Source organism: Desmodus rotundus, chromosome 3, assembly GCF_022682495.2.
Source record: "Desmodus rotundus isolate HL8 chromosome 3, HLdesRot8A.1, whole genome shotgun sequence".
NCBI classification, from domain to species: Eukaryota; Metazoa; Chordata; class Mammalia; order Chiroptera; family Phyllostomidae; genus Desmodus; species Desmodus rotundus.
Genome location: NC_071389.1, coordinates 190,669,801 through 190,696,958, shown reverse-complemented (window position 1 = coordinate 190,696,958; position 27,158 = coordinate 190,669,801). Strand labels below are relative to the sequence as shown.

Below are 27,158 nucleotides of genomic sequence, written 5' to 3'. Positions count from 1 at the left end.
AATAAGCTCTATTTTTTTAAAATGAAACTTTTAGTTTTAAACTACTTAGAGATACAGAGAAGAGTTGCAAAGACAGTACAGAGTTCCTGTTCACCCTTCACCCAGTTCCCCCTAATGTTAACATCCTACACAGACAGCTATGCACCCTTGTCAAAACTAAGAAATTAACATTGGCACAATATTGATCTGGTTAGTCTACAGTGTTGCAACTGGGAACTAGGCAAGGGATGGCATATTCTTCTTGCGGTGACAAAGCAGACAAAGGAGGCAGGGTTTGTATCTGGTTTGAGGGGAACAATGTGGATGCCAGGATGCTGTGAGGACCCGGGAGTACTGGTCAGACACAGTCCTGAACAGACATCCTGGATGGAAGTGGATTCCTTACTCCCTGCAGGCCCCGGACGCCTGCCTCCTCCTCACGTGGGCATCACTCTCTCCTTTGCCCGGCTTTGCTGATCCTGTTCAGGTCCTCGGACGGTGTGGTTCCACGTGGTCAGCCCCAACTCATCTCAAACTGAGAGGAGGAGGGGGGCCGTGGTGGGGCTGGCAGGAGCGTGTTACACGGTTGTCCACTCCACGGTCAGGGAAAAGTAACATTCAGGACCTCTGTATTTCGCTGGCTTATGCCAAAGGTCCCTGGCGTTTGGAGAACAGGCCTTTCAAGGCTGCTGTGTGTGAGGTTTCAGGTTGTGCACTGCCCGAGGCACCTGGCTGAGGGAGCGAAAACCTAACCCACGCTCTGCTCCCCAAGTTCTGCCCCACACTCCACCTGCCTAGGGTTCCAGGCGCCTAAGACACACAGAGGTGCTGCTGTTTACGCTGGTGGCTGCCCTGTATTCCTTTTCTTTGATGCAAGCGAAAGACACATAACGTAGAAATTCACCGTCTGTAAGTGTGCAGTTATGTTAAGTATATTCACACCGTTGTGCAGCCCATCTCTGGAAGGTGCCATGTGCCCTCCATGCCCTTCAACACTACCTCTTCCTTTCCCCTCCTCGCAGCCCCTGGCGACCACTGTTCTGCTTCCTGTCTCTCTGCATCTGACTAGTCTAGTACCCGTCTCGATAGAATCATCCAGTATTTGTTTTCTGAGACTGGCTTATTTCACTTTGTCTATTCCTTGATTTTGTGAAGATTATCTGCCAGTCCAGTGGAGACAGCAGCAGAATCGAAATTCAGGGTACAGTTAAAGCAGCAGCCACTCTCAGAATTCACCTGCTGTCCACCCTGACGGAACATACCTTGGAGAGGCTGTGAATAACAGCACTTTGTGAGCATAAAATGGTCTTCCTTCCACCAGAAAGGTGACATCGGACATTTCTTTATTGTTGAGGAAGTGAGGATCTAGAACAGGAGAGGGGAAAGAAGGTGGCGTCAGTGGAGAGAAGGGTGACGTTTGGATTCCAGGGGGTAAGACACTCATTGGTGAGACAGTGACCAAACAGGAGTCAGAATCAATCAGAGGAACACTGAAATCACGGAAATCCAGTTTTTCTTAGAAAATCTTCACAGCTTATCTGCAATTAAAAGTGGCATTTCCAAGTGGCTGGTGGTGCTCTCTGGACTGAGCACCAGCCTGTGGACCAGGGTCCACTGCGCCCAGTTCCTGAGTCCATCCCATCCTCCGTGAGAGGGCAAGGTGGCTCGACCTCTGCTGGGCTTCCTCGTAGGTCACTCACCCTATTAGCAGGCTTGGGCTGTAGCACCCCGGGGCGGACCTTTAGAGTCTCTAAATCAACGATTTCTTAACACCTGTATTGGCCCTGTAGCCTCATCACTACTGTGTCTCCCCTCTGTCTGCCCCTCCCTCTGGCTGGCAAGCTCTGGGAGGGCAGGGCCTTGCCTGCCCTTTTCACCTCCTTTCCTCGGTGTCGAGCACAGCAAGATGGTAGAGTGTAGTGAGAATGTGGGCTCTGAAGCCAGAAATCTCAGTGACCTTGGGCAAGTTATTGAACCACTCTGCACCTCAGTTTTCCTTCCTGTAAAACAGGCATGCTAATACCCATTACATGAATTAACTTATGGGAAGTACTTAGCAAAACGGCTGACACATACTGCCCCTTTTGGATGAATGAAAGAACACCTTGACCATGGCTTCAGAGTCTTGTTCTTGAAGCCTGTCGAGGACATCAGGCCCCTTCTTCATCTGGGGATCTGCTTGTTGATGGGCCCTTCCCCAGGGGTTAAAATTTTGTCCTCACATGAAACCCCAGCTCCTCCCTACAGCTGAGTTTAGGCTGCTCCCAACCACTGAGGGAGGGAACTGACCCCCTGGATTCCTGGGGGCCATGACCCACCAGCTGTTGGGCCCATCCTGTCAGACCTTGAACCCCAGGCCCCCTTTTTGCCCAGACGCTGCTGTAACTTGGACCCAGAACTGGCCTTCTTGGCTGATCCTCCTCACTCAGCCCTCAGCCCTTCTGCTGCCCCAGATGGGGTCCTGGTGGCTGGCGGCCCACTCACATTCTCTGTCACGTCTTCCCATTAAGAAGCTTTAAATGAAAACTTAAAAAAAAATCAATAAAAAGTCAAAATCAACTGTAATCCCACTATCTTCAAAATTTTTCATTAACCACCCATTCCCCGAACTTGAAAAACTATCCTGGTAAAGGGAAGGAGGAGGGGTACAGAGGAAGGCCTCTGAGTTGACAAAACCCCACTCTCCACTGTCTTTAAAGACAGTTAACAGGCTGGAGTGACTTTCCCCTTCTTCTCAGCAACCTGCCTCCTTCTGCTCACTCTCCCACTGTCCACCTCCAACTGTCTCCATCCTGCATCCCAAATCACTAATATCTCCTCCCGTTAGCACTTGTTACCCTTCTCTCCCAGAATTCCTCGAGACAGCAGGAGGACAATGTATTCACAAAAAAATCAGGCGTGCCCTCGGCAGTTTGCCATAGTCCCTGCCACTCCCTACTGTCTTACACTGAGGCCATTTCACTCATTTATATGACCTGCCTGGCCATACAGACGTGCCAGTTTGGGACCCTTGTCACTGATCCTTCGAACTTTCCTTTCCAGTGGGTCCTTAAAGAACCGCTGTGTGGCAACTGTTAGTTATCCTAGCTTGAAATGCTATACTGAAGGTGCAAAACACTACATGTTCCATATTCCATTTATCGATAATTATACATGTATTCTGCCCCTTTTCTTTCATATATCGTGAGCTTGGAGCCTCGCAGGCCTGCTTCTCTTCTCTGGCTCTAACCCCTGGAATTTCAAGGCTTGGCAAAAAAATAAAAAGGAGGACTTTAAAATTGCTGATGAAAGAAATCTCAGCAAGTTCAGGATGGAAGAAAAAGTTCCTTCCTCTCCTATAGCTCCAGAAAAGCAAAATTTATGCTGCGCCGCTAAAACAGCCCTTGCAAATACTCGCTCTAACAAGGGCATCTGGGAGGACGCCCAGATGTCAGGTTGCTGCTGTGTTGTGGGGGTGCAGCCTTCAATCTCTGAAGCCCAGTAATTGGATTGGTCTTCATAATTTGTTGCACTTAGCAATATTTTAATTAACACCTGTTTTCCACAAGGTGGAGATACTTGTGGTTTTGGTGTATCCTGGTTTGCTCACAGGACTCAGCTGCGAAGTTTTCCATTTAGCAAAACGCTGTCATTTAAATTAACCAGTTACTCCTGGTGGGAACAAAAGTACAATACTTTAAAACAGTTCCATGAGTTCAGGCTCTTCACTCAAACTAGCTCACCTGTTTCAAAATAGTGGTTTTTGCGAAAGAGTAGAGTTTTCTGATGCTTCCTTTACCAAATGTTTTCCAGTCTCTGTAGGAAAAGGAACTAGGAAGCAGGAAAGTCCAGGACCTTCATTAGAAAAGGAATCCTTTCATATTAAAATATCTTTAATATTTTATAACTCCCTGGGAAGCAAGGAGTCAGGCCCCGCAACAGAAGGCTCATGGTTCAGGTTTCAAGGCAGCCGAGTATTTCTTTGCCTTTTTTCCCAGGCTGGTCAACCAGGCTGCAGCAGCCTCAGGGTCCTCGGAAGGAAATCAGTGCCCGATGAAGAGGTTTCTCCTGGAAAATCCCAGAAGCTAAAACCCCAGGATGATGTAATTATGGCTTCAGATGAACCTGGTTCAGGGCCCAGCTCCACCTGCACTGATATTGTGGGGTCTGCAGAGCCCCCGTTTCCTCAGCTGTGACATGAGATGACTTCCAGTGTCCTCCTGGGGTGGCCCGAGGATGACCTGAGCTAGGGTAGGTCAAGGGCTCGGCTGGGGCCAGCTCAGTGCAAGTGTCCAAGAAGAATACAAGTGGAGGCGGCTACCCTGATGGGATTCAGAGCACCCAGGATCCTCAGCTCAGGTAGGTGCCCCTCACGTGTATGTGAGTGTGTAGGTGTGGGGGGGGGAGCTTGTTCCCCTCTCCTCCGAGCTCCCTGCAGAAGGCTCCACCAGAGGAACACGATGGCCCGTCACTGTCCTCTGCACGTCCCCCTCAGGGAGGACTGGGGGACAGCTGCCACTCACAGCTCAGGCTTCTTTGATTATTTTTCCTCCAATACTGGTTTTATTACATTTTTTAAAAATCACAAAATTTCTACATGTGAGGCTCTCCTTTTCTTCTTTCCTTAACATTTCCTTTTTTCTTTTTTTTTACATTCAATATTTTTAGATTCAGGTGCACAGCATAGTGGTTAGACAGTCATATAACTTACAAAGTGTCTCCCCTGGTATTTCCAGTCCCCACCTGGCACCACACAGAGTTATTACAGTATCACTGACTGTATTCCCTGTGCCGTACTTCATGTCCCTGTGACTAATTTGTAACTACCAACTTGTACTTTGTTTAAATAAGATTTTAAAAAACATTTAAAAAACTTATTTTTAGAGAGAGGAAGGGAGGGAGAAAGGGAAGGAAACACTGATGGAGAGAGGAACATCGATCGGGTGCCTCTTGTACACTCCCCAGTTGGGGACTGAACCGCAACCCAGGCATGTGCCCTGACTGGGAATCAAACCGGTGACCTTTCGCTTTGCTGGATGGCACCCACCCAACTGAGCCCACTAGTCAGGGCCCAGTTTGTACTTTTCAATCTATTCACACAGTCCCCAAACCCCACTGCCCTCTGGAAACTATCAGTCTGCTCTCTGCGTCTATGAGTTAATTTTGTTTGTTTATTTTGTCCTTTAGATCTCACATATATGTAAATCATATTGTATGTATCTTTCTCTGATTAATTTAACTTAGAATAATAACCTGAAGGTTCATCTATCCTGTTGCACTTGGTAAGATTGCATTCTTTTTTATGGCTGAGCAATATTCCACCGTATATATGTACCGCAGCTTTTTTATCCACTTGTCTATTGACGGGCACTTGGGTTGCTTTTAGAATCTACTTGCCTGCAGGGCTCCAGAGACCTTCTTGCTGTCACTGCCTGTAATCTTTCAATTAGAGGAAGAAGGTGTTGGTGAGTCTCCTTGTCCACTCTCCTAAAGTATATCCTTCAGTTTTATCACATAATTCAAGTAATATCCTGATCTCCACCTGCCTGACTCTGCTATCTATTTGCTCTCAAACAATCCCCACCCTTCTTTACTGCGTTTGCTTCTTTCCTGTCCTGAAATCTCAAAGCAACACCCCTCAAGGGCCGGTGAAACACTCACCCAGGCGCGAGGTCTGCTTCCGTTTGATCTCTGTGAGCTTGGGGATGGGGTAGGGCCCGTAGCAGTGAGTGAAGATGACGCACAGCTGCTGGCTGATCACTTCGTTCTGCAGAAGAGAAAGAAGAGCTCGCCTTGCTGGGGGCTGTACACCACCTCATGCCAGTTGTTGCCAAGGACGGGTCCCCCGGTTGTGGGGGGGAGACGCCCACAGGCGTCTCTCAGGTTCTGAGAGAGACTCCCCTGGACATCACACACCCAGTTCGCCCTGGCAGGCCCTGGAGCTGCGTGCCTGCCCGTCTGCTATGTCCAGTGGGTTCATCGGTGAAAGCTTGTCATTAAATCCTTCTCTCTCGCTCTAATCATTTACTAGCCATTGGAAAGCAGGTTTTGTAACTCATCGAATGGAAAATAAGTTTTTACCCCATACTTTTATCAATACTCCAAAATTCTGGAAGCCTCTAGTTGCCCTGAAGAGTACCGGCAGAAGGCCCTTCTGATCTCCTGAGTCTCAATTGCCGAGACACAAATGGTCCTGATTCAGTTTTCTAATGAATTTGATTCTGGTGCTGAGGCATTTCCAGATCCGGAGTGCTCGGCTGAATCATTTCTCAAAAAAAAGAAAAAAAAAGGGGGGCGGGGTGGGGAACAGTTCTGCAACGATTGCTCAGGCACCAAGGAGCCTACTTCTGAATGGGCCTTGTCCTCTGTGCGTTTGCTTCTTCCCCTGGGGAGCCCACTGCTGTTCACAGGTCTCCCTCCAACCGCAGGTGTGTAGGAGGGAAGCCGCCAATCACAGCACCTGGATGCTTTTTATTGTGTGAAGGGGTTAAAGCTTGGGGCTAAAAAGGGGAGTGAGATAGAAAGGCATTTACAATATATTTTAAAAGTAGGTTACCACACAGTTTGCCGCATATATTTTTGGAAGTAAAACCCTACATATACGTATATTTAGATTGACGGGTATTTATAGAAAAAGGTTGGGGAGAATAGAGTAGCTACCTTTGGGTGGGATTATGGTGTTTTCTTTTTAGCTATATTTTCTGCAACAAACAACTGTTGCTTTTGTGATAAAAACAAATATTATTTTGGGGACAACCCATGATGTCAGTGGTTCAAGCTGTTGATGAATCTACTTCCTGATGCTCCCGAAGCAGAAGGATACAGCTCGGCACATGAAAAGAAAATTCAGCCCTTTGATGAAAGTGGATGAGCTCCCAAAAGGCGTCTTGTCACTTCTGACGAATCCACAGAGGTGCCTAAGGGGATGCAATCATATTGAACAAAAAAAAGGACGCTGTTTTTAAAGATGATGCCTTATAAACAAGGATGTCAAATGCTCCTTCATGTAACACTCACAAAGTGACTGCCTCTCTCCTAGTTTCACGCGGCGGTTTTCAAAGTGTAGCCCCAAACCAGCACCTTCAGTGCCACTTGGGAGCCTGTTAGAAATGTCCATCCTCAAGTCCCATCCTGGACCTTCTGACCCGGAAACGCTGGGGGTGGGGCCCAGCAGTCTGTATTTTCACACGTTTTCTGGTGATTCTGAGGCTCCCTTAGGTTTGAGAACCACAGGGGTTCATGGACTGAAATTCCGTCTTGGATTTGAGCTGGGCTGGGGGCTGTAAATTCACTTCGTCTGGTCTAACGCTTTGCCACTCAAATGTGCTCCATGGACCAGGGGCAGCAGAATCACCAGGGAGACAGCAGAAATGCAGACTCTCATCCGAGGCCAGGGAATCAGGATCCACAGTCACACACTCTGCATGTGACTCTCACTCACACGGATGTTCAAGAAGCAGAATTATGGCCCCTAGACATTGCATGCCCTAATCCCTGCAGCTGTATATCCCACCTGGGAACATGTTACCTTATAGGGCAAAGGGGACTCTTCAGGAGTAAAGTCACTGATTAGTTGACCTTGAAGAGAGGGAGATTATCCAGGATTGTCGGGGTGGGCCCAGTGTAATCACACAGGCCCTTAAAATCAGAGGTTCCCATAATTAAAACTAATCTCTATTTTTCTAGATTCTAAAATATTATAGATTTAATGGCAGCTTTTAGGAAGGGAAAAAAACTTATTGTAATAAACATACATTTTTAAGACCCATATTTAAGACGCATTTCAAGCTTGAGAAATTCAAAAAGATGAAAAGAGCCTGATCTTACAATCAAGAGAATGTGGAATTACTGTTACTTTCCAGGGTCACCGGAAGTGAGTTCTTTGTCTTAATTTGTCCCATCTGGTGACCGACCCCCTGCCACCGCCCCCTCCCTTGTGGAAAAGCTGGGCTGACCTGTCAGCAGTGAGCCTTCTCTGCTGAGCACACCTGGTAAAGGTGGGAAGGTTGTATGGCCCTTGAGGATTCCCATGAGGTCGGTGCTTAGCTCCAAGTCTGTCAATGCCCTTGGACTTGTGTACAAGATGAAACTGAACACACAATGAACTTAAAATGCCTTTAAACCATCACTCATTTATTTTGATACGTACTTCTATTTATGGCAATTATGAGGGCTTTCTATTTATGGTAGTAATATAATGTTTCCTTTCTAAGTAGGTTTAGGGGAAGGTAAGATGGCTTAAAGAGAAATATTAAGTAAATAATAACCAGTGAAAATATCCTTTAGGAATGAAAGGGAAATCAGACATTCTCAGATGAAGGAAAACAGAGAATTTGGCACCAGAACTGCCCTAGAAGAGAGGCTGAAGGAAGTTCTCTAAACAGAAAGGAAAGGATGAAAGAGGGAACCTTGGAACGTCAGGAAGGAAGAGCATGGTAAGCAAAAATAAGGACAAATGTAATAGGCTTTTTCCCTTTTGAGTTTCCTAATTCTGTTTGGTGGTTCATGCAAAAATCGTAACACTGATGTGGTTCTAACTGTATGTAGATGACATGTTTAAAGACAGTTAAATATGTCATAAATGGGGGAGGGTAAAGGGACACAAAGAGAGGTAAGTTTCCATACTTCATTTGGTATTATGTATATGTACTTTGCTATTATGTATGTATAAGGTAATACATCAAGCAGCCACTAAAAATGCTATACAGGGAAATATACTGCAAACCACTACAGACAAATAAAAATGTAATTTAAAAGAATGTTTGAGTAGCCCAGAGGAAAGCAGGAAAAAGAAAAGAGAGAAGCAAAAGACAGAAAGACCACAAAAAAACCCAGAAACTAAGATGGTAGACTTAAGCCCTAAAGTATCAATAATTAAATTAAATAGAAACGGTCTATAAATTCCAGCTGAAAGAGTTGGCAGAGTGGATAAAGAGCCTGACTACACGCTGTTTACAAGAAACTTCATTTGAAGTGACAGAGGCAAGCTGAAAAGGGTGGGAAAATATCACACAAACATCAATCAAAGGATAGAAGGAGGGGCTGTTAATATTACTAGATCAAGAAGACTTCAGAGCAAAGGAAATTAGCAGAAGCGAGTGGGGCATGACGTGCCGGAAGGGTTAATCTGAGAAGACACCATAGTCCCGAGTGTGCATGGGTCTGGTGCCCCATGCACACTTAGTCTGTTAGGCACCGTAGTCTGGGGCCAAACACCAGAGCTGCAAAATATGTGAGTCAAAAGCTGATGGAGCAAAAACGGGAAGGAGACCAATCCAGCAATCACGGCTGGAGACTTTAACACCCCTCTCCCCAACGACAGACTAACTGGACAGAACGGCTACAGGCTATGGAGGAACTCAGGGTAACCATCAGCCAACAGGATGTTACACAATTACAGAACACTCCGCTCAACGAGAGCAGAAAGCACATCTTTTCAAGTGCCCATGGAATCTACCAAGATAGGCCATATTCTGGGCCAAATAATAAATCTCAAATATTTAAAAGGATCGATATAATATCAATTGTGTTCTCAGACCACAGTGGAGTCAAACTAGAAATCAGTAACAGAGATGACAGAAAAATCCCCAAACACTTCAAAACTAAACAACACACTTTTAAATAACCCATAAGCCAAAAAGCAAGTTTCAAGGGAAGGGAAACATTATCAAAAACTGGGACACAGCTGAGAAGAAAATGTATAGTATCAAATGCATATATAAGAAAAGGAGAAGTTTCAAATTAATAATCTAGGCTTCTACCTCATCAACCTGGGAAAAGAAAAGCAAAATGAACCCACAGGGTCTGACCACAGCAATATCAGCCATGCTTGGGGAATGCCTGACTTGACACAGCAGGAGGGAAATTTATTATCTTTTTCCCCCCACGCCTGGTACACATGTGTTATGCCACATTTCACCAGTAGGGGTTGCCATTGAACCTCACCCCGCCCCATATAAGAACAAACAGGACTCTTGAATGTGCCATCCTTACAGACTGCCCCTTCCTGCAAGAAGCTGCCCCTGCCTCATTCCTAGGTACCCCTGGGCCGCAGCTCCTTGCCAGGTAGCAGGCCCTGGTCCACACATCCTGGCAAAGGCCCCTCCCTTCGTCCCCACCCCCAGCTGCTGTTGTCCGAGCTGTAGCCGCTCTTGGAGAGGGAGGCTTGCTCAGGCAGGAGGGGCCTTGTGCGGTGCTAGCAACGCCCTATTTCTTGGTCTGGGTGCTCACCACACAGGTAGGTTTACCCCGTGAAAATTCATTTACTCCATAGTTACCATCTGGGCACTTTTCTGTATGTATGTCAACCTTCAAACTAAAGTTTACTTAAAAAACCCATAGATTAGGTTTACTTAAAACACAGGAGGCTTCAGTAATTTCTGGAATTCCCACTATAGCCTGAAGAAAGGGAAAAAAACCCAACAAACAACAACCCCCAAACCATTTAGAACTCCAGACCCTGGGAACAGAACTAGGAATGTTTTCACCATGGTGGTTTCATAGGTAATTTCAGGTGAAAGCCTTTTTATTTATTTTAAAGTTGGGGGGTGAGGGGCAGGGAGTATTTGATTTTGAAAAGCTTCCAGCAGGGTTCACTCTAAATAGAATTGCTGAGGCTCATTACTGGAGGCCCGCACACCTGCTCCCATTTGGGCGCCCCTGCGGGCCCGGCCGTCATCACGAGCAGATCCAGCCCACAGGGGGCCTGAGAGGCTGGGCTGAAGAAGGGCCGCTAATGAGAAGCCCATGTGGCCTTGCTCTGCACCCCAGGCCAGGAGCTCCAGGATCCGAAAGCAGACAGGCCCATGGCTGCCCAGCAAAGGCAGCTCCACGCTCTCCTCTTCCTTCCGGTGGGCGGGGGAACCCACGTTGCCTTCTTGGTTCAGAGGCCTATTTCCCCCGAGAGTTCACAGGCTCCATTGTCTTAGAGGGGCCCCAGAGTCCCCCAAAGCCTGTTCTGGGACAAATGGGTAAGAGGCTGGTGCGGGGGCCAGACTGCTACTGACCAACTGTGTGATCTTGGGCAGTTACTCACCTTCTCTGTGCCTCGGTTTCCCCATTTGTTAAGAACAGTATCTACCTCAAAGGTTGCTTGTGAGGGTTATGTGAGTTAATTCCCATAAGGTGCTTAGAATAGTGCCAGGCATTTGGTAAATAAGAAACTACATATTTTACCTTAAAAAAAAAATCCTCGTTTTTGTCTCAAGACAGTTCATTATAAAAAGGGTTCCAGTGAGTTTGGGAACATTTGATGGCCTCTGTGATTTAGGCTATGCAAGGTTCTGTAGGAGAGAAACTGGGAAAATCCCATGTTATCCGGTGGGGAGGAGCCGGCACTCAGCCGGCTACACACGGTGTTCACGAATGCGAACGGAGGTGCCACGCCCCCTGGTGAAGCCATCACTATGATAGGAATTAGAAGGCACTCACGCAGTGGCAGGGACACTTTGAAGGGCACTGACTCATTTTATCTTCACAACCAGCCTAAGATGTTAATACAATCACTGTCCCTATTTTCAGCTGTGGAAACTGAGGCAGAGAGAAGTTATGTAACTTGACCAGGTCATAAGGCAAGTAAGTGGCAGAGCCAGGCTTGAACCCCTGCAGTTTGGCTCCAGAGCCCATGCCCTCAACCACTGTGCTACCCAGTCCCCTGTGGCCCACTGAGAAGCCTTGGGGTGTGTGATGGTTGGTGCCCAAACTCCTCAAAGCCTCTCAGGCAGACTGGTTCCCTCTGGTGCTTCCATGGCCACAGTGGTGGGGCACTTGTCACTCCTCCCCCTGACCTGGGCTCTCCACCCCATGGCTGACTGGGGATGGGCATACCACAGCTGTAGATTCGCAAAGTTCTACACACACACACACACACACACACACACACACAGCCACATGGCCCACCACCGGTGGGTACTGGGTGTCTGTATGGTATCACCAAATAAGTGACCCCAAAGAGATTTTTAAGAACTGACCACACCATAGCCCAAGGGCTGAACTGGTTTTTGGAGAGGCGACACCATTTCCCTGCAGCTGTGAATGTAGGTGTCAGCAGGAATTAGGGAGCCCTGAGGGGAAGGGGTGAACCTCAAGGGGTCAGCACTGGGCTCACAGGATCCTTTGTACCTGAAAAGCCTCCCCCAGGGCCTGGTTTCCAGGAACCTGTAGCCCATTCATCTAGGGTGCTGCACCGGTGCCCCTCTTCTGGCCGGATTCCTATCTGTCCGCCAGGCCTGCCCGAGCCTTAGCCCCTCTGCGATGCCTTCCCTGACCTCGCACCTCTCAGAGCCCGTGCCACTGAATTTGTCGTTGTTTCATAAACCACCTCCAGTGCCCTTGGGGCACATGTGCTGGTGTTGCCTTACCAGCTTCTGTGCAGATTCCCGGGGTTAGAAGATGTCTCGCTACTTTGCCCATGTGCCCAAGCGCCTTGGAACATAACATGTGCTCAGCAAAACAGCTGCCCCATAAATGACAGCACAAGTGGCTTTAGCCAGTTGGGGTGCACAAGCCAGCAGTGGTCGTGACCACAGGGATCTGCCTGAAGGGTAGGATCAGGCTAAGGGACCTGTGAGCTGGGGCGCCTCCAGCCTAGCTCTCTGCCGACGGCCCAAGTGTTGAACTCCTCGTACCTTGCTTGCTTTCAAGATCTCAAACATCAGGGGCAGGCCTTGTGTAATGAGCTCCTCTGTGTACTCTTCCTCCTGGATGGTCTTGAACTCCTTTAACAGGCACTGGATGAGAGGCCTGCGGTGTTGCTGGAAAGCGATCCGCAAAGACTCCAGCCACGTGTGCAGGGTCCATGGGACACCTGGGGGTGGGGGAAGGGTTGGGGAGGGGATCAGGAGGGGCAAGGCAGAGAACAACCAAAAGAGCAGGCATGTTTTTAATCTAAAACTTGGCTTCTTCCCAGGACATTACCAAATTATGAGACCAAGAGACTGACATTCAATGAATTAAGCCAGTGTTGGTTCCCCCCCCACCCCAAAGACTTGCAGAAGTTGAAATTAAAGGTCATAATTCAATTCCCTTAAGTACAGGTGTCCATTTCTTCATGCTACTCAGATTATTAGGGGGTATACTTTATAACCTATAATCGTGGTACAGAATACTGGAATTATGCACACCACTTAGGCCGATGACATACTTCTCAGTGCTGACTTCATTTGTCTCCGTCCCCTCTACTTTCTGGGGCGGGAGAAGCTCAGGGAGGGGCAGAGTCTTGCCGAGGACTGGGCACCACATCGGTGCCCAGAGGAGAGCGGAGAGCTGGTGAGACTCACAAGGGAGCTTCACCACCTACTACACTGGCTAAGATGGATATTGACATCTGCGTAAAAAGACATGAGGATATTGCTGCTGTTCCCCTGTGCAAAACATTTCCATCTGCAAGCACTTCATCAGGTCCTCTTCCTGTAACAGCAAGCTCTCCAGCATCTGATAGCTGTTGGTAAGCTGTGCTCCCCTCTCCGGGTGAGACAGGCAGGAAAACGCATGCACGTCACTACTGTGTATAACAAGCTGACATTTCAGAGTCTCGGGCTGCATCACCATGCTAAATAGGCTTTTGGGGCCACCACATAAATGTCCTACCCACTGAACAGCCACTCCCCAGAGGCCCATTTCCAGAACAGTGTCAGGGGGTTCCACTGCAGGCCCTTCATCTACCTCGACCTGCCACACCCTGTATTTAAGGCCCACTCGAGCTCCTGCTGTTCCCATGCCGGGGCTAATGCACTAGACTGGGGAGGGCCGGGCTAGCCTGTTTCCAAGATGTACAGAGGAGATGGCCATGGGCTAGCTCACTCAGGGAAGAGCCAGCCCAAATTTTTCCAGAGAGTGGCTGTGTGCCCTGAAGCTCGGTGGGTGGAGCCCTGGTAAGGAAGGCAGGTCCTCACTGTAGCCGCTGCTGGGCCACAACTTCATGGCTCTGGGTGCTCTGAGCAGTTCCCAACCACTGGGAACCACCTGGGATGATTGTTAAATATAAAGATTTCCAGCCTTTATCCATCCAGACCCTCGACAGCAGAGCTTCTGGGTGTAGGGCCTGGCAATGTGTATTCAGACAAGCTCCCAGGTGATTCAAATCCCTAACTCCCTGGGATCAGAGTTTGGGAATCATGGAAAAATGTCTTGAGGATGGGGCTTTGGGGCTGGCAGAGTGCTGTGGTCAGTGGGGACAGGGTGGGTGTCTCAGCAAGGAAGTGCTCCAACCAGCAAATGAGAGGTTCCCTGGGCCCATGCAGGGTGTGTGTGTGTGTGTGTGTGTGTGTGTCCTAGAGCCAGGCAGTGGTGCCAGGCCCGGTGGCAGAAGGTGCCCCGACTGACCTATGCTCCTGATGTCAATTGTGACATCCACGTAGCCATGCTCAGCGCTGTGATACATGGCCTCTCTCAGGGCTCTCAGTTTGGCCTTGCTGTTGCGGCTGGCACACAGGGGGGGCGGGGCTGTCTCCGCCAGGTCAGTCCCCTCAGCCAGAATCTCCTCCAGGGACAGGATATCACTCTTCTCCTTCTCTGGCTGAGCGAGCAGTTTGCGGAACACATTCCTGTCAATCATAAACCCAGATAGGAAGACACTCAGAGAGGGAAGGGCTTTGCCAGGGTGGGGACGGGGCGGGGGGCCACTCACTTGGGACAAGGGAATGTGACGGGACCAACTCCGGGGTGGTGGTTTCAGAGTCCTGACCACGGGCGTCACATTCTGGGGATGGAATAGCTGGTGGGATGGGAGCTAGTGGGGAAGGCCTTCTTCAAGGACAACGGAGAGCTAAGTGTGTTCCTTGAGTATCTAGAAGGCTCTAGAACTCTGCATTCTCCCCAGTGAATCTGCTTTACTTGGGGTCATGTGTAATAAAACCCGACATGGCAAATTATCCTGAAAGAATGGTAGATGAGAAGTCAACACAAGGTGATTTATTAAGGTGGATTCTCCTCATTTCACTTCAGAGAGGGGATGTGGTCTGACCCCCACGGGCCAGGCGTGAGTCTCTGTGCAGGGAAAGCTGGCTGGGAAGGGACAGAACGAGCCAGTCTGTGTAGACGTGTGCCTCAGGAAGCTGGCTCTCAGCAGAGGGCTGGCAGCGAGGGCCACTGGCCGGGCTGGGGCCTGCACTGCCTCTGGGCCCCACACCCAGAGAGGCAGCGGGTCTGGGGTAGGCCTGGGAATCTACATTTTTAACAAGCACCACTTGGGACCTTGTGGCTCTGGCCCATCCTAGCCTACCTGTGTCCATGTGCTGCGGCCTGGCTGAAAGAGTTCATATCACCCTGGGGGGTTGTAGAAATTCCATTCCTGTACATGGTTCCTATCAGGGGGTCCGCACCACGCTCCAACAGCAAACTAACCAGCTCAAAATTGCCTGCAAGCCCAGAGAAGGGGTTTTATAAGGGAATAAAGCAAAGACACAGTCAGACACATCAAAGGCCGGGGTGGTGTAGACCCTTGGCCAAGGCGGGGACCACGACCCTTACCTACGGCGGCTGCCAGTTGCAGGGGCGTTTCCGAGTAGTTCTCCTCGCCGTGCTCCACGGAGCCTTCCACCTTGGCCCCAGCATCCAGGAGGAGCTGTGGAGGAAGACAGCCATGGACATGTTTAAAGGACACGCACGGTGAGGAGGTGTCCGAAAGACTGGTGGACTCAGTGCACGGCCAGTGTTCCTGCTCTCCCTCTGGGTCAGTGACCACGCGCACAGGGGGAGGGTGACTGTACCTCAAGGATGAACTAGGACCTTCTGGTAGTTTCTAGAACCTGAGGCTACTCAAAGTGTGGTCCACAGATCAGCAGCAGCATCACCTGGGAGCCTGTCGGAGACATTGGCTCTTTACATGAACATTTCTGGAAGCACTGAGATAGAACCAGAGGGGTGGAAGGCTCACTTTTTGGGTCGGAGAACATTCAAGTGGTTGCTTAGAACTACAGAATCAATAGTTCGGAAGCACTTTGGAGACCAGCTGGGCCAACCAGGGCAAGAGCCCCTCCTAGAGCGCCCTGGATAGCTCTGAGGTCAGGTCAGCAAATGCTAAGTTCCTGGCCAGTGGGATCAACGAATAAGTGGCAGAATGAGCTTCTACTGTGAGTTTTGCTTCACAGGACTTAATTCCATGCATTGCTTAAGATATCTGGGCTTTTTAAAAACTGAGATTCTGTCCATGCCAGATCTCACACACAGTGAGCGTGCTGTTGCTGATGTGGAATGCAGTGGGTGGGGAGAAGTCTGCTTTCTTCATCACCATGGGCTCCCTAAGGGCACAGCCAGAAGGGGCTGCCTCCTTGGCATCCCACGACTCATGCACCTGCAGTGGAGCGGAGGCCTGGCATCTGTTTGGATTTGCTTGGCTGCCCGCTGCTCCTATTCCTGATTTAAAGGCTGGGGATGCCACTGCATGTTAACGGATGGCATCTGTTCTGCCAGGCCACCCTGTGACCGCTTCCTTTCTTAGATTCCTTTATTAGGAGTGGACCGGGTGTGACGCTGTGCAGGAAGAAGCGAGGTCTCAGTGGGACACATCGCACACTCAACTTCCTGGAACATGACTTTGGATCTGTCTTCAGGATTCCTACGACCTAGGAAACAACAAAGGACTCCTGTGGAATTCCAATGGTCCCTCTTACACAATTCCCTGCTCTGCGCTAATTCTCTGAGGTTTGGACCACATAAAAGGACGTGAGCTCCTGATGTTCCCGATCACTCACTATGGGGTCAAGCGTGGTCACAGACCTGAATGCTGATCTCTCTTTTCTGATGGAGGAAAGACCATGTTCAAGATCTAGAATGTTCTGGATGGCTAGTCACCAAATATCACTCTACCACAGCCAGAAAAGGTGCAAGCAACACACACTTATATGCCCAAAGGAGCTCGAATGAGGATGTCTCTCCATGCTTGGGGAGCTGTTTCAGCAAACACGTGTGAAGGCCCTGTTCTAGATCCCCTGGATCTGATTCTTAAGAAGTGGTATCCAAGCAAGTGTCTTTTGGAACTGTTGCCTTTGTGACTGGGATGCTTCATTTCACTGGTTGGAAACCACCAGACTCTACACAAACACTGGGGTCACACCTAAGGGGAGGTTCTAAGGTCTCGCACCAGCCAAGTTTTATGTTCATGTTATGATATATAAAATGGACCAATCCACAAAATCGTAGCTCAGGCCCGACCCCCGAGCAACTGGGAACAACTTCGTAGGTTGGCCACTCTGTGTGTGAGGCTGCATAAGAGTGCGTGATAACTTCATATTGGTTAAAGCCAGGCCATGTAGATCATTACATATAATAGTTTCATTCATATGATATGAATGTGCTCTATTTAATTGTAATTAACCAATATGAATGTCTTAGCAAATATGCATGCTGGGAGAGGTACAGATTTGCATAATGGCAGAGGTAAAATTAAAGGTCAGATGTGGATAGGGAAATACATTGATACCTGAACTACAGGAATATGTCCATGCAACACAGCAAAAGTCAGAGCCGTCCAATGGCGGGTCTCGGGGTGGACGGATGGATATTTATGAGGAGTACTGACAACCTATAAACAAATGAAGTTATTTTCAAAATGTGACCTTCACAATACTTCGACTAGCAAAGCTGACCTATCTGTGGCCAGGCACGTGGTCTAAAGATGTACAAAGGACATCCTGGAAGGTGTTGGTGATGAGGGGTAGTGAAGAGCAAGGACGCCTTTGCTTCTCATTTGAAAACAATTAAATGGATGACTTAATCTGACCGCCTCTACAGTGCCTTGGAGAAGCTGCAATGATGGTTACTTCAAGCCAGCTCACCTGCCTGTCTCCTCTTTCTGCTTAAGGAAAGGCAGTGGTTCTGAGAACTCTAGGACATCAGGCAGCACGAGATGCCTCTGCCATTACACCCACAACTTTACGGGACATTCTCGGTGGCAGCAAACCGCAGGCAAGGGGAGGTCTGCTTCAAGCTTTTGAGCCAGGGGAGACCACCACCATCTGATGGGGGAATGTCACCATCTGGCCACAGCTCACCCACACTGTCCTATTTCACTCTTCTGCTGGCTTCCCGGTTGACAAAGACCCTCAGGTTTCTGGAAACTGGGCATAAAAAACTTCCCTGGGAACAGCATGAATAAGCAATCTGATACTGGTCTTTTGCTACTGGGGCCTCAAAACAGCCCTGGCCATGAGAGAGGCGGCTGCACAGCTGGAGGCTGGGGTCCTGCAGGGCTGGACCCGCACATGGTTCTTCTCCCAGATATTCCAGGGGCCATATCACCGCGATGCCTATTTCATTCAGAGCAGTTGACTCACGCATCACCTGCCAGGGGAAGCCTTGGGCCGGGAGCCATGGGGTGGGCTAGGGAGGACCCGAGAACCCCACCAGGACCCAAAGCTGAGGAGCCCTTGTAGGGTCTGCACGGATCTTAGGGATTCATAATGGGGGGGAAATCCTTGATACCTGAAACTTGTAGGATCAAAAATGGTTATGGATTCCAAACTATGGTTATTGCCTGCTTTCCTCAGATGAATATAAAACTCACTAAAACCCCCAAAACCAAACAAAAAAGCTCCCCTCCCCCAATAATCCACAGTACTGAAACTATAAGAGCACCCAATTTTGAACTAAAAAGGTTTCCCAGTGTTGCTGAGTTAGGATTGTAGCATTCCAATCTTCCCATCTCCGAGGCTGCCAATATCCAGCTGCTGGACAGCGTGGGTCTTAACACAGCATAGAACATGGTCAGAAAAGTGTGATCCACCTATTACAAGCCTTGGCAGGGAAGGAACCAACATTACCTGAGCCTCAAACTTATGCTAGGTCCTCTCTATTTCTTCCGACAACTCTCTGAGGGGGGTGTGATCGCTCTCCCATTTTGCAGATGGGGACACCAAGGCCCAGAAAGGTTAAACCACTTGCCCAAGCACAAAAGCAAGTCACTAAGATGCAGATAGTGACAGAATTTGAGCCCCAGTGTCAAATTCTAAAGCCTGTGAGGGAGAGCTTTCTGCTATAGCACACCACCTCAAGGAAACTTAGGGTTAAGACCTGTGGCTTCAACTCAGCCAACCAGGTGAGCCAATTGGGATTTGGTGGCAGAGGGGGGGAGCTATGCCTCAGCCCTGGGGACATGTCCAGCTTTGCGTTGTGCAGAGGGAAAAGCTGTTGGCTCAGGAGAGCTCTCTCTGCTCTGATCCCAGAAGGAGAGGACTAGCAGTAAGAGTCAGAGACTGAGCCAATGAAACGCTGGTGTGTTGTCGGTTGTTCTCAAGTGAAACACATGTGCTGGCAGCTCCCTACAGTTTGGTAGGGCTGGGGCCTCAGGTGGAGGAGATCCATCAGCTGGTCTGACCAATTTGCTGGACTGAGCGCCCTGCCCTTGGCAGCGGCTCTCGGGAGAAAAAGCCCCCCTCTCTTTGCTCGCCTTCCCCTGGGGACTGCCAGGCCAAGGGGCCCTGCAGCCCTCTGCACCCTCACCTCCACATTCAGGTCAGCTCCGGCATCCAGCAGCATCTGAACCATCGCCTCGTCCCCACGGACGCAGGCGTACATCAGGGGGGTCATGCCCTGCGGTGAGTTAGAAACCAGAGAACGGAGAAGGTTTACCAGGTGGCTGTGTCACTTGATGATAACAAACGGAAAAATCTTACTTTTGTTTAGGAGGCTATGTTTGTAGTCAAAATCCAGCATTAAAAAAAAAAAAGCAGCCCTATGACTCACAAGGTAACGATCCTCCATATTTCAAAAACCAACATGGAGGCCAAGAGGAGACCATACATTGCCTTTTTCACATTTATCGTTGCTTAGGTTGGACGATTTTTGTTTGCCTGTCTTAGGGTGCGATAGACCTAAGAGTGTGTGCTAAAGCAGATGGTTGATTTCAACTTACAGCTCTCAGGAACTTTCTGGATTCTGCAACTTCAGCCCCTAAGCTTCCTAATTGACAAACACCGTTGCCTTGACATTCCTCTTCCTCAATATAACAAGTGTCACCTTCACTCTGTACGAGATGCTGGCCGGTGTTGAGGGAAACGGGCCTCTGAGCGTAACACCCCCATCGCGGACGTTATCATTTACAAGCAAAAGGCAAGCGAATGAGGAATGGCTTTCAAACATTCCACATTTGCCCATGACTCCTGCCCATGACAAACAGAGCCACAACCAACAGAAGGCAGGGATGGATTTTTCAATAAACAGTGCTATGAAGGCGGCTATTGGGGGAAATATTCAAGTAAGAAGAGCCTTATCTTGCACCATCTACTAAAATAATTTGTAGTTTGATTAGAGATATGGAGACAAAATTAAAACCATAAAAGACATCTAGGTATAAAAGTAATAAAATAAATCACAGAGGAAAATCATCATAGCATTAAGGATATAACATTGAAAACAAATAAAATTAAAAAGGTAAGCAATAAATTGAGACATATCTGTCACATTATGATAAAGGGTTATCTGCCTAATATGTAAAGAGCTCTTCTAAGTAACAGAGAAAGAGAGTGAAGGTCCAATGAAAAACAGGCAGGCAGTAAAAGATGAATGGGGAGCACATATACAGTTGGAGGGTGTATAAGGAAACAAAGTCTCTGAAAAAGTGACATGAGATCAAAAACCTTAAGACGGCTTGATGACTTCCAGCCGCTATTTCCACTTTTAGGAATTTCCCCAATGAAATAATTAGGGATTCGAACAAAGATGTGTGTAAGTTTAGTTAGCTCAGCATTAGTGAGATAAGTAACTATAAACAACATAAAATATCCAGCAACTAAAGTGTGGTTGACTGAATAAATAATATGACTATTTTGAGTAGCCATTAAAAGGGATGAAAAATACTTAATAGCCCCGGCAGGTGTGGCTCAGTGGATTGAGCGCTGGCCTGTGAATCAAAGAGTCGCTGGTTTGATTCCCAGTCAGGGCACATGCCTGGGTTGCAGGCCAGGTGCCCAGTTGGGGGTATGTGAGAGGCAACCACACATTGATGTTTCTTTCCTTCTCTCTCTCCCTCCCTTCCCCTCTCTCTGGAAGTGAATGAGTGGAATCTTAAAAAAAAATTAATAACATTAAGAATTATCTTTAGATAAAATATTAAAAACAAGATATAATACATTTCTATTTTTTAAAAAAAGATAGTACAAATTGTGTGTGTATCAGGGCTTGGGGTATTGCTGAAGAAAATTAGTAGCTGCTATCCCTCCCCTGGAACTGGCTTGCGTGAACTGCCCATGTGAGAAGCAGCTCCATCTGTCCCTTGTGGCTTTCCATCTGGGGCTCACATCGCAGGCACCTCCCTGACTGGCAGACCCACACGCCTTTCACTGTTCCTCACTGTCAGGGGCTTGGGGGACAGCTGCCTATCTCCGAGGTTCCTCCTAGGGTCTCCCAGAAGGCCTTCTGTGTTTCTTAGACATACCCTGAAAGTTTGGTGAAAACCTGCCTTGACTTGTTTTGTGATGCAGTAACAGGCTGGCAGAGAACTAATTTTAACCATGCTGGAAAAAGAACTTGAAGGACACATACTAAATATAAACATGATGGTTATCCGGGTGATGGCATTATTTACTTTCTGGAATAGGCCTATTTTCCCCTATTTGCCATTTCAGCTGCAACGATCACGTGCAACTTCTGTAAAGATGAACAAGGGTATTTTTATCTTAAAAACTAAAACTAAAACAAAAAAAAAGGCAAAAAGAAAAAAAAGCACCCTACATCACCAGTAGGGGGCGCCTCTGTCCAGTGACTGCTGTTTCTATCTAGCCATGGGCCTGGGCTGATGGTGAAGGTGGGGGTGTGTGTTCAGACACTCAGGGGACCCTATACCTGTTCGCTCATGGTGTTGATCCCATCAGGCCCCAGGAGAGACACCGCCTGCTTCACCAGGTCCGTCCTCCCACAGTTCAGCATCCGGAAACCCAGGTCCTGCTTGAACTTGGCTTCGATGGCCACTGCGTCCAGCTTCCGAGAAGCGAAAAAGCAGTCATCAGCCCTAAGGAAGGGAGAGATGGTCAGCAGCTTCCTCAGAGACCGTCCCGCAAGGCCGCAAGAGTTAGGGAGCACCAGGAAACTTTGCTTTTTATGTCCATTGCCTGTTCCTAGGCTTCCGTTAAAGTTGGATGTCTTGACCCTTTGTCCTTTATAACTGCCGCGGGTGTGTCCAGACCTCTGTTCTCACAGCGTGCTGAGCAAAGTATCATATTGGCTAATACTTACTGAATGTTTACCAGGGGCTAGGCACTATGTTAAACTCTTTACACGAGTGAATTCATTCAATCCCACACAACCCCAAGAATTAAGAACTATTATGACCTCTCTCTTAACCATGGGGAAGCAGACGCAGATAAAGGACTTGCCGGAGGCCACACAGCCAGCAAGCAGTGGGAGAACCGCGGCAGTCTGGAGAGCCCATCTGGGTATCTACTGTGTCACCCTGTGCCCCCGTCACAGCAAGAGGTTAGGGAAGGGTGGAGAGAAAAATCAATGGTTTCCAGAAGGTGACGAAACTCTGCTTGTACGGGACGTTACTTCCATCTCACACTGAACTCATCACTTACTGTATCAAATCTCTAAGCATTTTATTGAGCACCTGTTTGTGACAAGCTCTGCTCTCAGTGCTGAAGACACAAAGCTAAACATGTCATTGTCCCTGCCCTGGGCCCCACTGCCTGGAAGGGGATAGAGCAAGGCACTGGCCGCTATAACCCCATGTGGTAACTGCAATGACTGAGGGATTGGAGACATGCACCAAATAGAGCCTAGAGGATACAGCAAGGCTTCCTGGGGGAGGTGACCCCTGAGCTGTGTCTTAAAAATGGAGATGATAGGAAGAGAGAGGGAAGAAGACCTTGGAGCAGGGCTGATGTGAGCAAAAGTATGGAGTTGAGACATGGCAGGTGAAGTGAGGGTAACGATGAAGGTTTCAGTATTTCTGGAGCCTACACTCACAGGCAGAGTGCTAGCTGAGAGCCGGGCTAGATTGCAGGGGAACTTGACTCAAGTTGTAAGGCTCCAGACCTTACCCTTAAATGCCATGGAAGGTTTTTAAGCAGTCAGGGGACTGGGATTGTCGGGTGGCCAACTCTGGGAGAGAGTGGAGGGTGGGTTTCTGGGAGCCACCCCCAGAGGTTGGAGCCAGAGGTTAGGGCTAATGGACTAGATGAGTGGACGGAAGAAGCCACCGATGACAGAGAGAAGTGACAAGGGCCTGAGTGAAGGCTGTGGTCGTTGGGATGGAGCGGAGGTCATGGGTTCTGACTTCTCCACATGCAGGTGCCCATTTCTTAACTCATGGCCCCGAGGCTAGGGAACCACACGTTAGCATCAGCAGCAGTCAGCACCATCTCATGCCTCTTCCCACCCCTCCTCCTGCTAATTCAGACTGGAAACTGAGGGAGGGAGCTGGGCGTTCAGCATTCCTGGCTCTGCTCCTGCCTCTGATGAACCCACTTGGAAGGATTAAATATACGTGTGAGGGGATTACCTTCTGTCTTATCCTTGGAGGAAATGATAGGGGCTATTTCTAGAAAGTTTAAGGTACTAAGACTGCTGCTCAGCAGTAATGAGGGGGTCTGGGGGGAGCACCTGAGGGGTGAACCACGAAGAGCCTCAGGAAGTGGGTGGGATGTGTGTATACTTGACCCTTCACTGGGTTCCTGATATATCATTCGTCTCTGCTGACAGAGCAGCCTTGGCCCAAGACTGTCCTGAAATAAAAACCCCGGGGTAGATAGGATATGTCAGGCTCTCAACAGGAGACACTAGGTGTTTGCTTCTGGCCACGAGGGGGAGCTGATGCAGTGAAGACACTGTCCTGAGAACCCTGAGCTGGGTGTTGGTACAGGGTCTGGTCTGCATGCATGCTTCGGGAACTCAGTGTCGTCAGCCTCCCAGGGCCTATGTGTATGGGAGCCCAGGGAAGAACTAAGAAAGGTATTTAGGGGCCCCTAGTTGACCAGGACTCTGGACTCCAAGATTGGCCCCAGTGTTGCTGGAAAACTCTCCAGGGAAGCCTGAGAGCTCCCCAGGTGGTGGGGGAGGGCGGAGGGATTCTAGGCATCAGCATCCTCAGTTAGAACTTCTGGGGCATGGAATGGGGCTGTGAAATCAAGAGCCTCCTTCTTGGGAGCAAAGATGCTGTGAATTGTCACTGTCACTGAGTTTGCAATGTCCTATTTGCTGTCTGCTATCTTCAATGCTTGATTGATTCTCTCAACTAGGCATTTTTTTTCTGGAGTCAAGCTTAATTCCATGTGACTGGATACATGTTACCAAGCACCTACTGTGTGTGGGCACCATGCAAGGGGGCTAGGAGGAGGGAGACACAGACCCGACTGACCCTGTGTTCCCTGAGCTCCCAGACTTCTGAACAGATAATTCCAAGGCCATCAGAAGTGTTTACCAGAGATCGAGATCCTTGATTTTAATTAGAAAGAGACAAATGGCAAGAAAATTACTGTAGCTAAGATGATGATGATAAAAATTGTTATAGGAAGCTAACATTTATTGAATACGTACTATGGAAATCTAAGCTCTTTCTATGTATTAATTCGCGTGATTTTTACAACAAGCCCATAAGGTAGGTGCTTAAAATATAGACAAGACCATGCTCCGCCCCTGCTCAAAACCTTCCAATGCCTTCCTGTGTAAGGAGACTAGACTCCAGCTCCCCATGCAGGGCCTGCAGGATCCCACCCTGCCCTCCAGCCCTTCCCTTCCTCCCTCCCTCTACACCGGCAACACCCCTTTTCTGTCCCTTCAACAGGCCAAGATCTTTCCTGCCTTGAGGACTTAGCTCCTGCTGTTCCCTCTCCTTGGAATGCCCTTCCCCTGATTATCTGCAGGGCTGGCTCCTTTCCACCCCTCAAGTATGAGCTTGAATGTCAGGTCGAGAGGAAGGCTTCTCTGACCAGTGCAAGTAAAGGAGGTGCGCTCCTCTCCCTCTCCACGCCCATCTCCAGGCCACTTTCATCCTTCCCCTCGTTAGCACCTTCCAGGGCCTGTCCTTACGCAGGGAGCACACAGCAGTAAGTGATGGGTGAGCCATGCACACCACCCACCATTCATTCTTAAGGTCCCAGGAAACATCTATTAAGAATTCCTTGGTCATACAGAGTAAGTCATGGTCCTTGTTACTGAATTTTACCAGCCCAGGGAGGCAAATGGATAGGCAGGTAAGAAACATTTTCCATAAATTATGGCTTTGTGTCCAACCGGGCTTGTTAGAAAATTGACCTCCACAAAATCTTAATTCCTGCAGCATTCCTGTAAACACAACTCAGAGCTCCATTTGTTTGTTCTGGAAAGTCTCCAAAGGATCTGCCACTGAGGACCAATGGCTCCCCTGTGGCCTGGACAAATGAGCGTGTCCTTCTAAGTGCAGGACTTACTTATGCAGAAATCTATTAAGCCAGCTACCTGGGGCTTCATCAGAAGGTGATCACCTCGGTGGTTTTCCCTTCGAGTGGCTTTCAGAGATGCTATAAAAAAATCGGATCAATTAAAGTAAGAGGTGAGCCCCTAAGGTGGTCAATTTCTCTGATTTCTCAAGGGTCCCAGCCCTGAGAGACTGGCTCAAAGCTTCCACCATGGCAGGAGCGTGACTTCAGAAAGATGTTTCCCAGGAGGCCCATAGGCCTGAGCACAGAGAGGGACCCATTGCTTCCTCTTCTCCCCTGGGGAGGAGCTGGTGTGGCGGCGGGAGCTGATGCACTCTGAGTGACGAAGGCAAGCTGGTGAGGCTTCAGAAACCTTTTATTCATTTGTTAATTTTTAAAGCTAGCATAGAAGTTGTAAGCATGATCTCTGGTTCCCAGCTCTGCGGCTTTGTGGCTTTGTGATCTTAGGGCAAGTGACTTAACCTCTTTGTTGCTGAGTTCTCCCATCTGTAAAATGAGTTTAGTCATAAAACTTTCCTCCTAAGATTGTGGGTGTGGATTAAATTTCCACGTCCAGTGCATAGAGGAGTACAGAATTTAGCACACAGCTCTCAATCAATGTTAGAGATTTCATACCATACCCATTATAAATCACAAAGTTAGGTGCACACTGTTTGGAGAGAATATACTCTATTTGAAAGAAGCAAATACAGACACACAGAGACTAAGCAACATTATAGTGCCCTGGCCAGTGTAGCTCAGTTGGTTGGGCACTGTCCCACAGAATGAAAGGTCACCGGTTCAAGTCCTGGTCAGGCCACATGCCTAGGTGGGGCGTGTACAAGCAGCAACTAATGGATCAATGTGTCTCTCTCACATCATTGTTTCTCCCCCTCTTCCTCCCTCTCCTCCCCTCTCTCTAAAATGAATAAAAGAAAGAAATTAAAAATAAATGAACATGGCAGTAAAAGCACTTCTTAAGATCTCCAATTAGACACCACGTCTAACACATTCCACCAGGATAAAGGCGGATCCTTTCCCCGTGTGGAGATGCTGGCCCTCAGAGGGTTTTGCAAGCACGCTAAGTGATGACGGGGGGTGGGGAGGGTGGGTGAATGGGGGTCACGCTTGATGAAAGCACAGTTTCTGGAGCAGTCCAACATGCAAGAAAAGGAAGAGCCTATCAGGGTTCGGAGGCCCTGCCCAGCCAGGCTTCCAGCCTCTCCTTCGCCCTCCACCCGCAGGACCAATGCTGACTCCACTGGCTCGGGAAACCGGCAGCTCCCAGGCTCCCTGCGCACTTCCCCAGGTGACTGGTGCGGATGAGCGTGCAGGCTCGGCAGCCAGGCCGCCTGGGTTCCTCCCTCTGCTTGGAACCTGTACTCACAGGGAAACGCCGTACAGGTGCCTTAATCTCACTTACTGTTCTCACGTGGGAAATAGCAACACTAACATTACATGTTTTACTTATTTAACAGATACGTAGCACTCACCGTGTACCAGGCATGTTATGAACATTTTACAAATATTAACTTGTTTAATTCTCATAACCCTATGAGGAAGGAATTATTATTATTAACCTATTGTACAGATAAGGGGAACGGGGCACAAAGGAGTTAACGAACTTGCTCCTTGTCAGGCAGCTAGTAAGTAGGAGTCAGGGTTTGAGCAGAGGCAGTCTGGCTCCAGAGTCTGTCCTACTACTGCTCTGCACAGCCCAGTTCTCGGTGATGTGCTGGCAATTTCTGGGCTTCAAAGGGATTCCTCACGCATGGCTCTGGATCTGCGCCCCCAAAGGCCTACACAGTTCCCACACCACGACCTTCCTCATCAGAGATAAAAAACCAACCCTTTTTGGCAGGCTCATCAGGT

At 48.7% G+C, this 27,158-nt stretch overlaps 1 protein-coding gene across 6 annotated transcripts in view; it reads right to left on the bottom strand.

Annotated features, from left to right (window-relative positions):
- Positions 1 to 27,158, bottom strand: part of ABTB3 (ankyrin repeat and BTB domain containing 3) — a 255,024-nt gene that overhangs the window by 16,761 nt on the left and 211,105 nt on the right. For 2 of the 6 annotated variants that reach the window (XM_053922006.1, XM_053922011.1), the window contains exons 5-13: positions 21,736 to 21,901; positions 19,396 to 19,485; positions 17,378 to 17,479; positions 15,427 to 15,520; positions 15,179 to 15,314; positions 14,281 to 14,501; positions 12,585 to 12,763; positions 5,620 to 5,725; positions 1,242 to 1,344 (exon numbers count right to left, since the gene is read on the bottom strand). In XM_053922006.1, coding sequence (XP_053777981.1) covers positions 1,242 to 1,344; positions 5,620 to 5,725; positions 12,585 to 12,763; positions 14,281 to 14,501; positions 15,179 to 15,314; positions 15,427 to 15,520; positions 17,378 to 17,479; positions 19,396 to 19,485; positions 21,736 to 21,901 — 1,197 coding nt within the window. Of the gene's footprint in view, positions 1 to 1,241; positions 1,345 to 5,619; positions 6,876 to 12,584; positions 12,764 to 14,280; positions 14,502 to 15,178; positions 15,315 to 15,426; positions 15,521 to 17,377; positions 17,480 to 19,395; positions 19,486 to 21,735; positions 21,902 to 27,158 lie in introns of those variants that run through there. The other 4 variants (XM_053922007.1, XM_053922010.1, XM_053922008.1 and 1 more) reach the window with 4 other exon arrangements.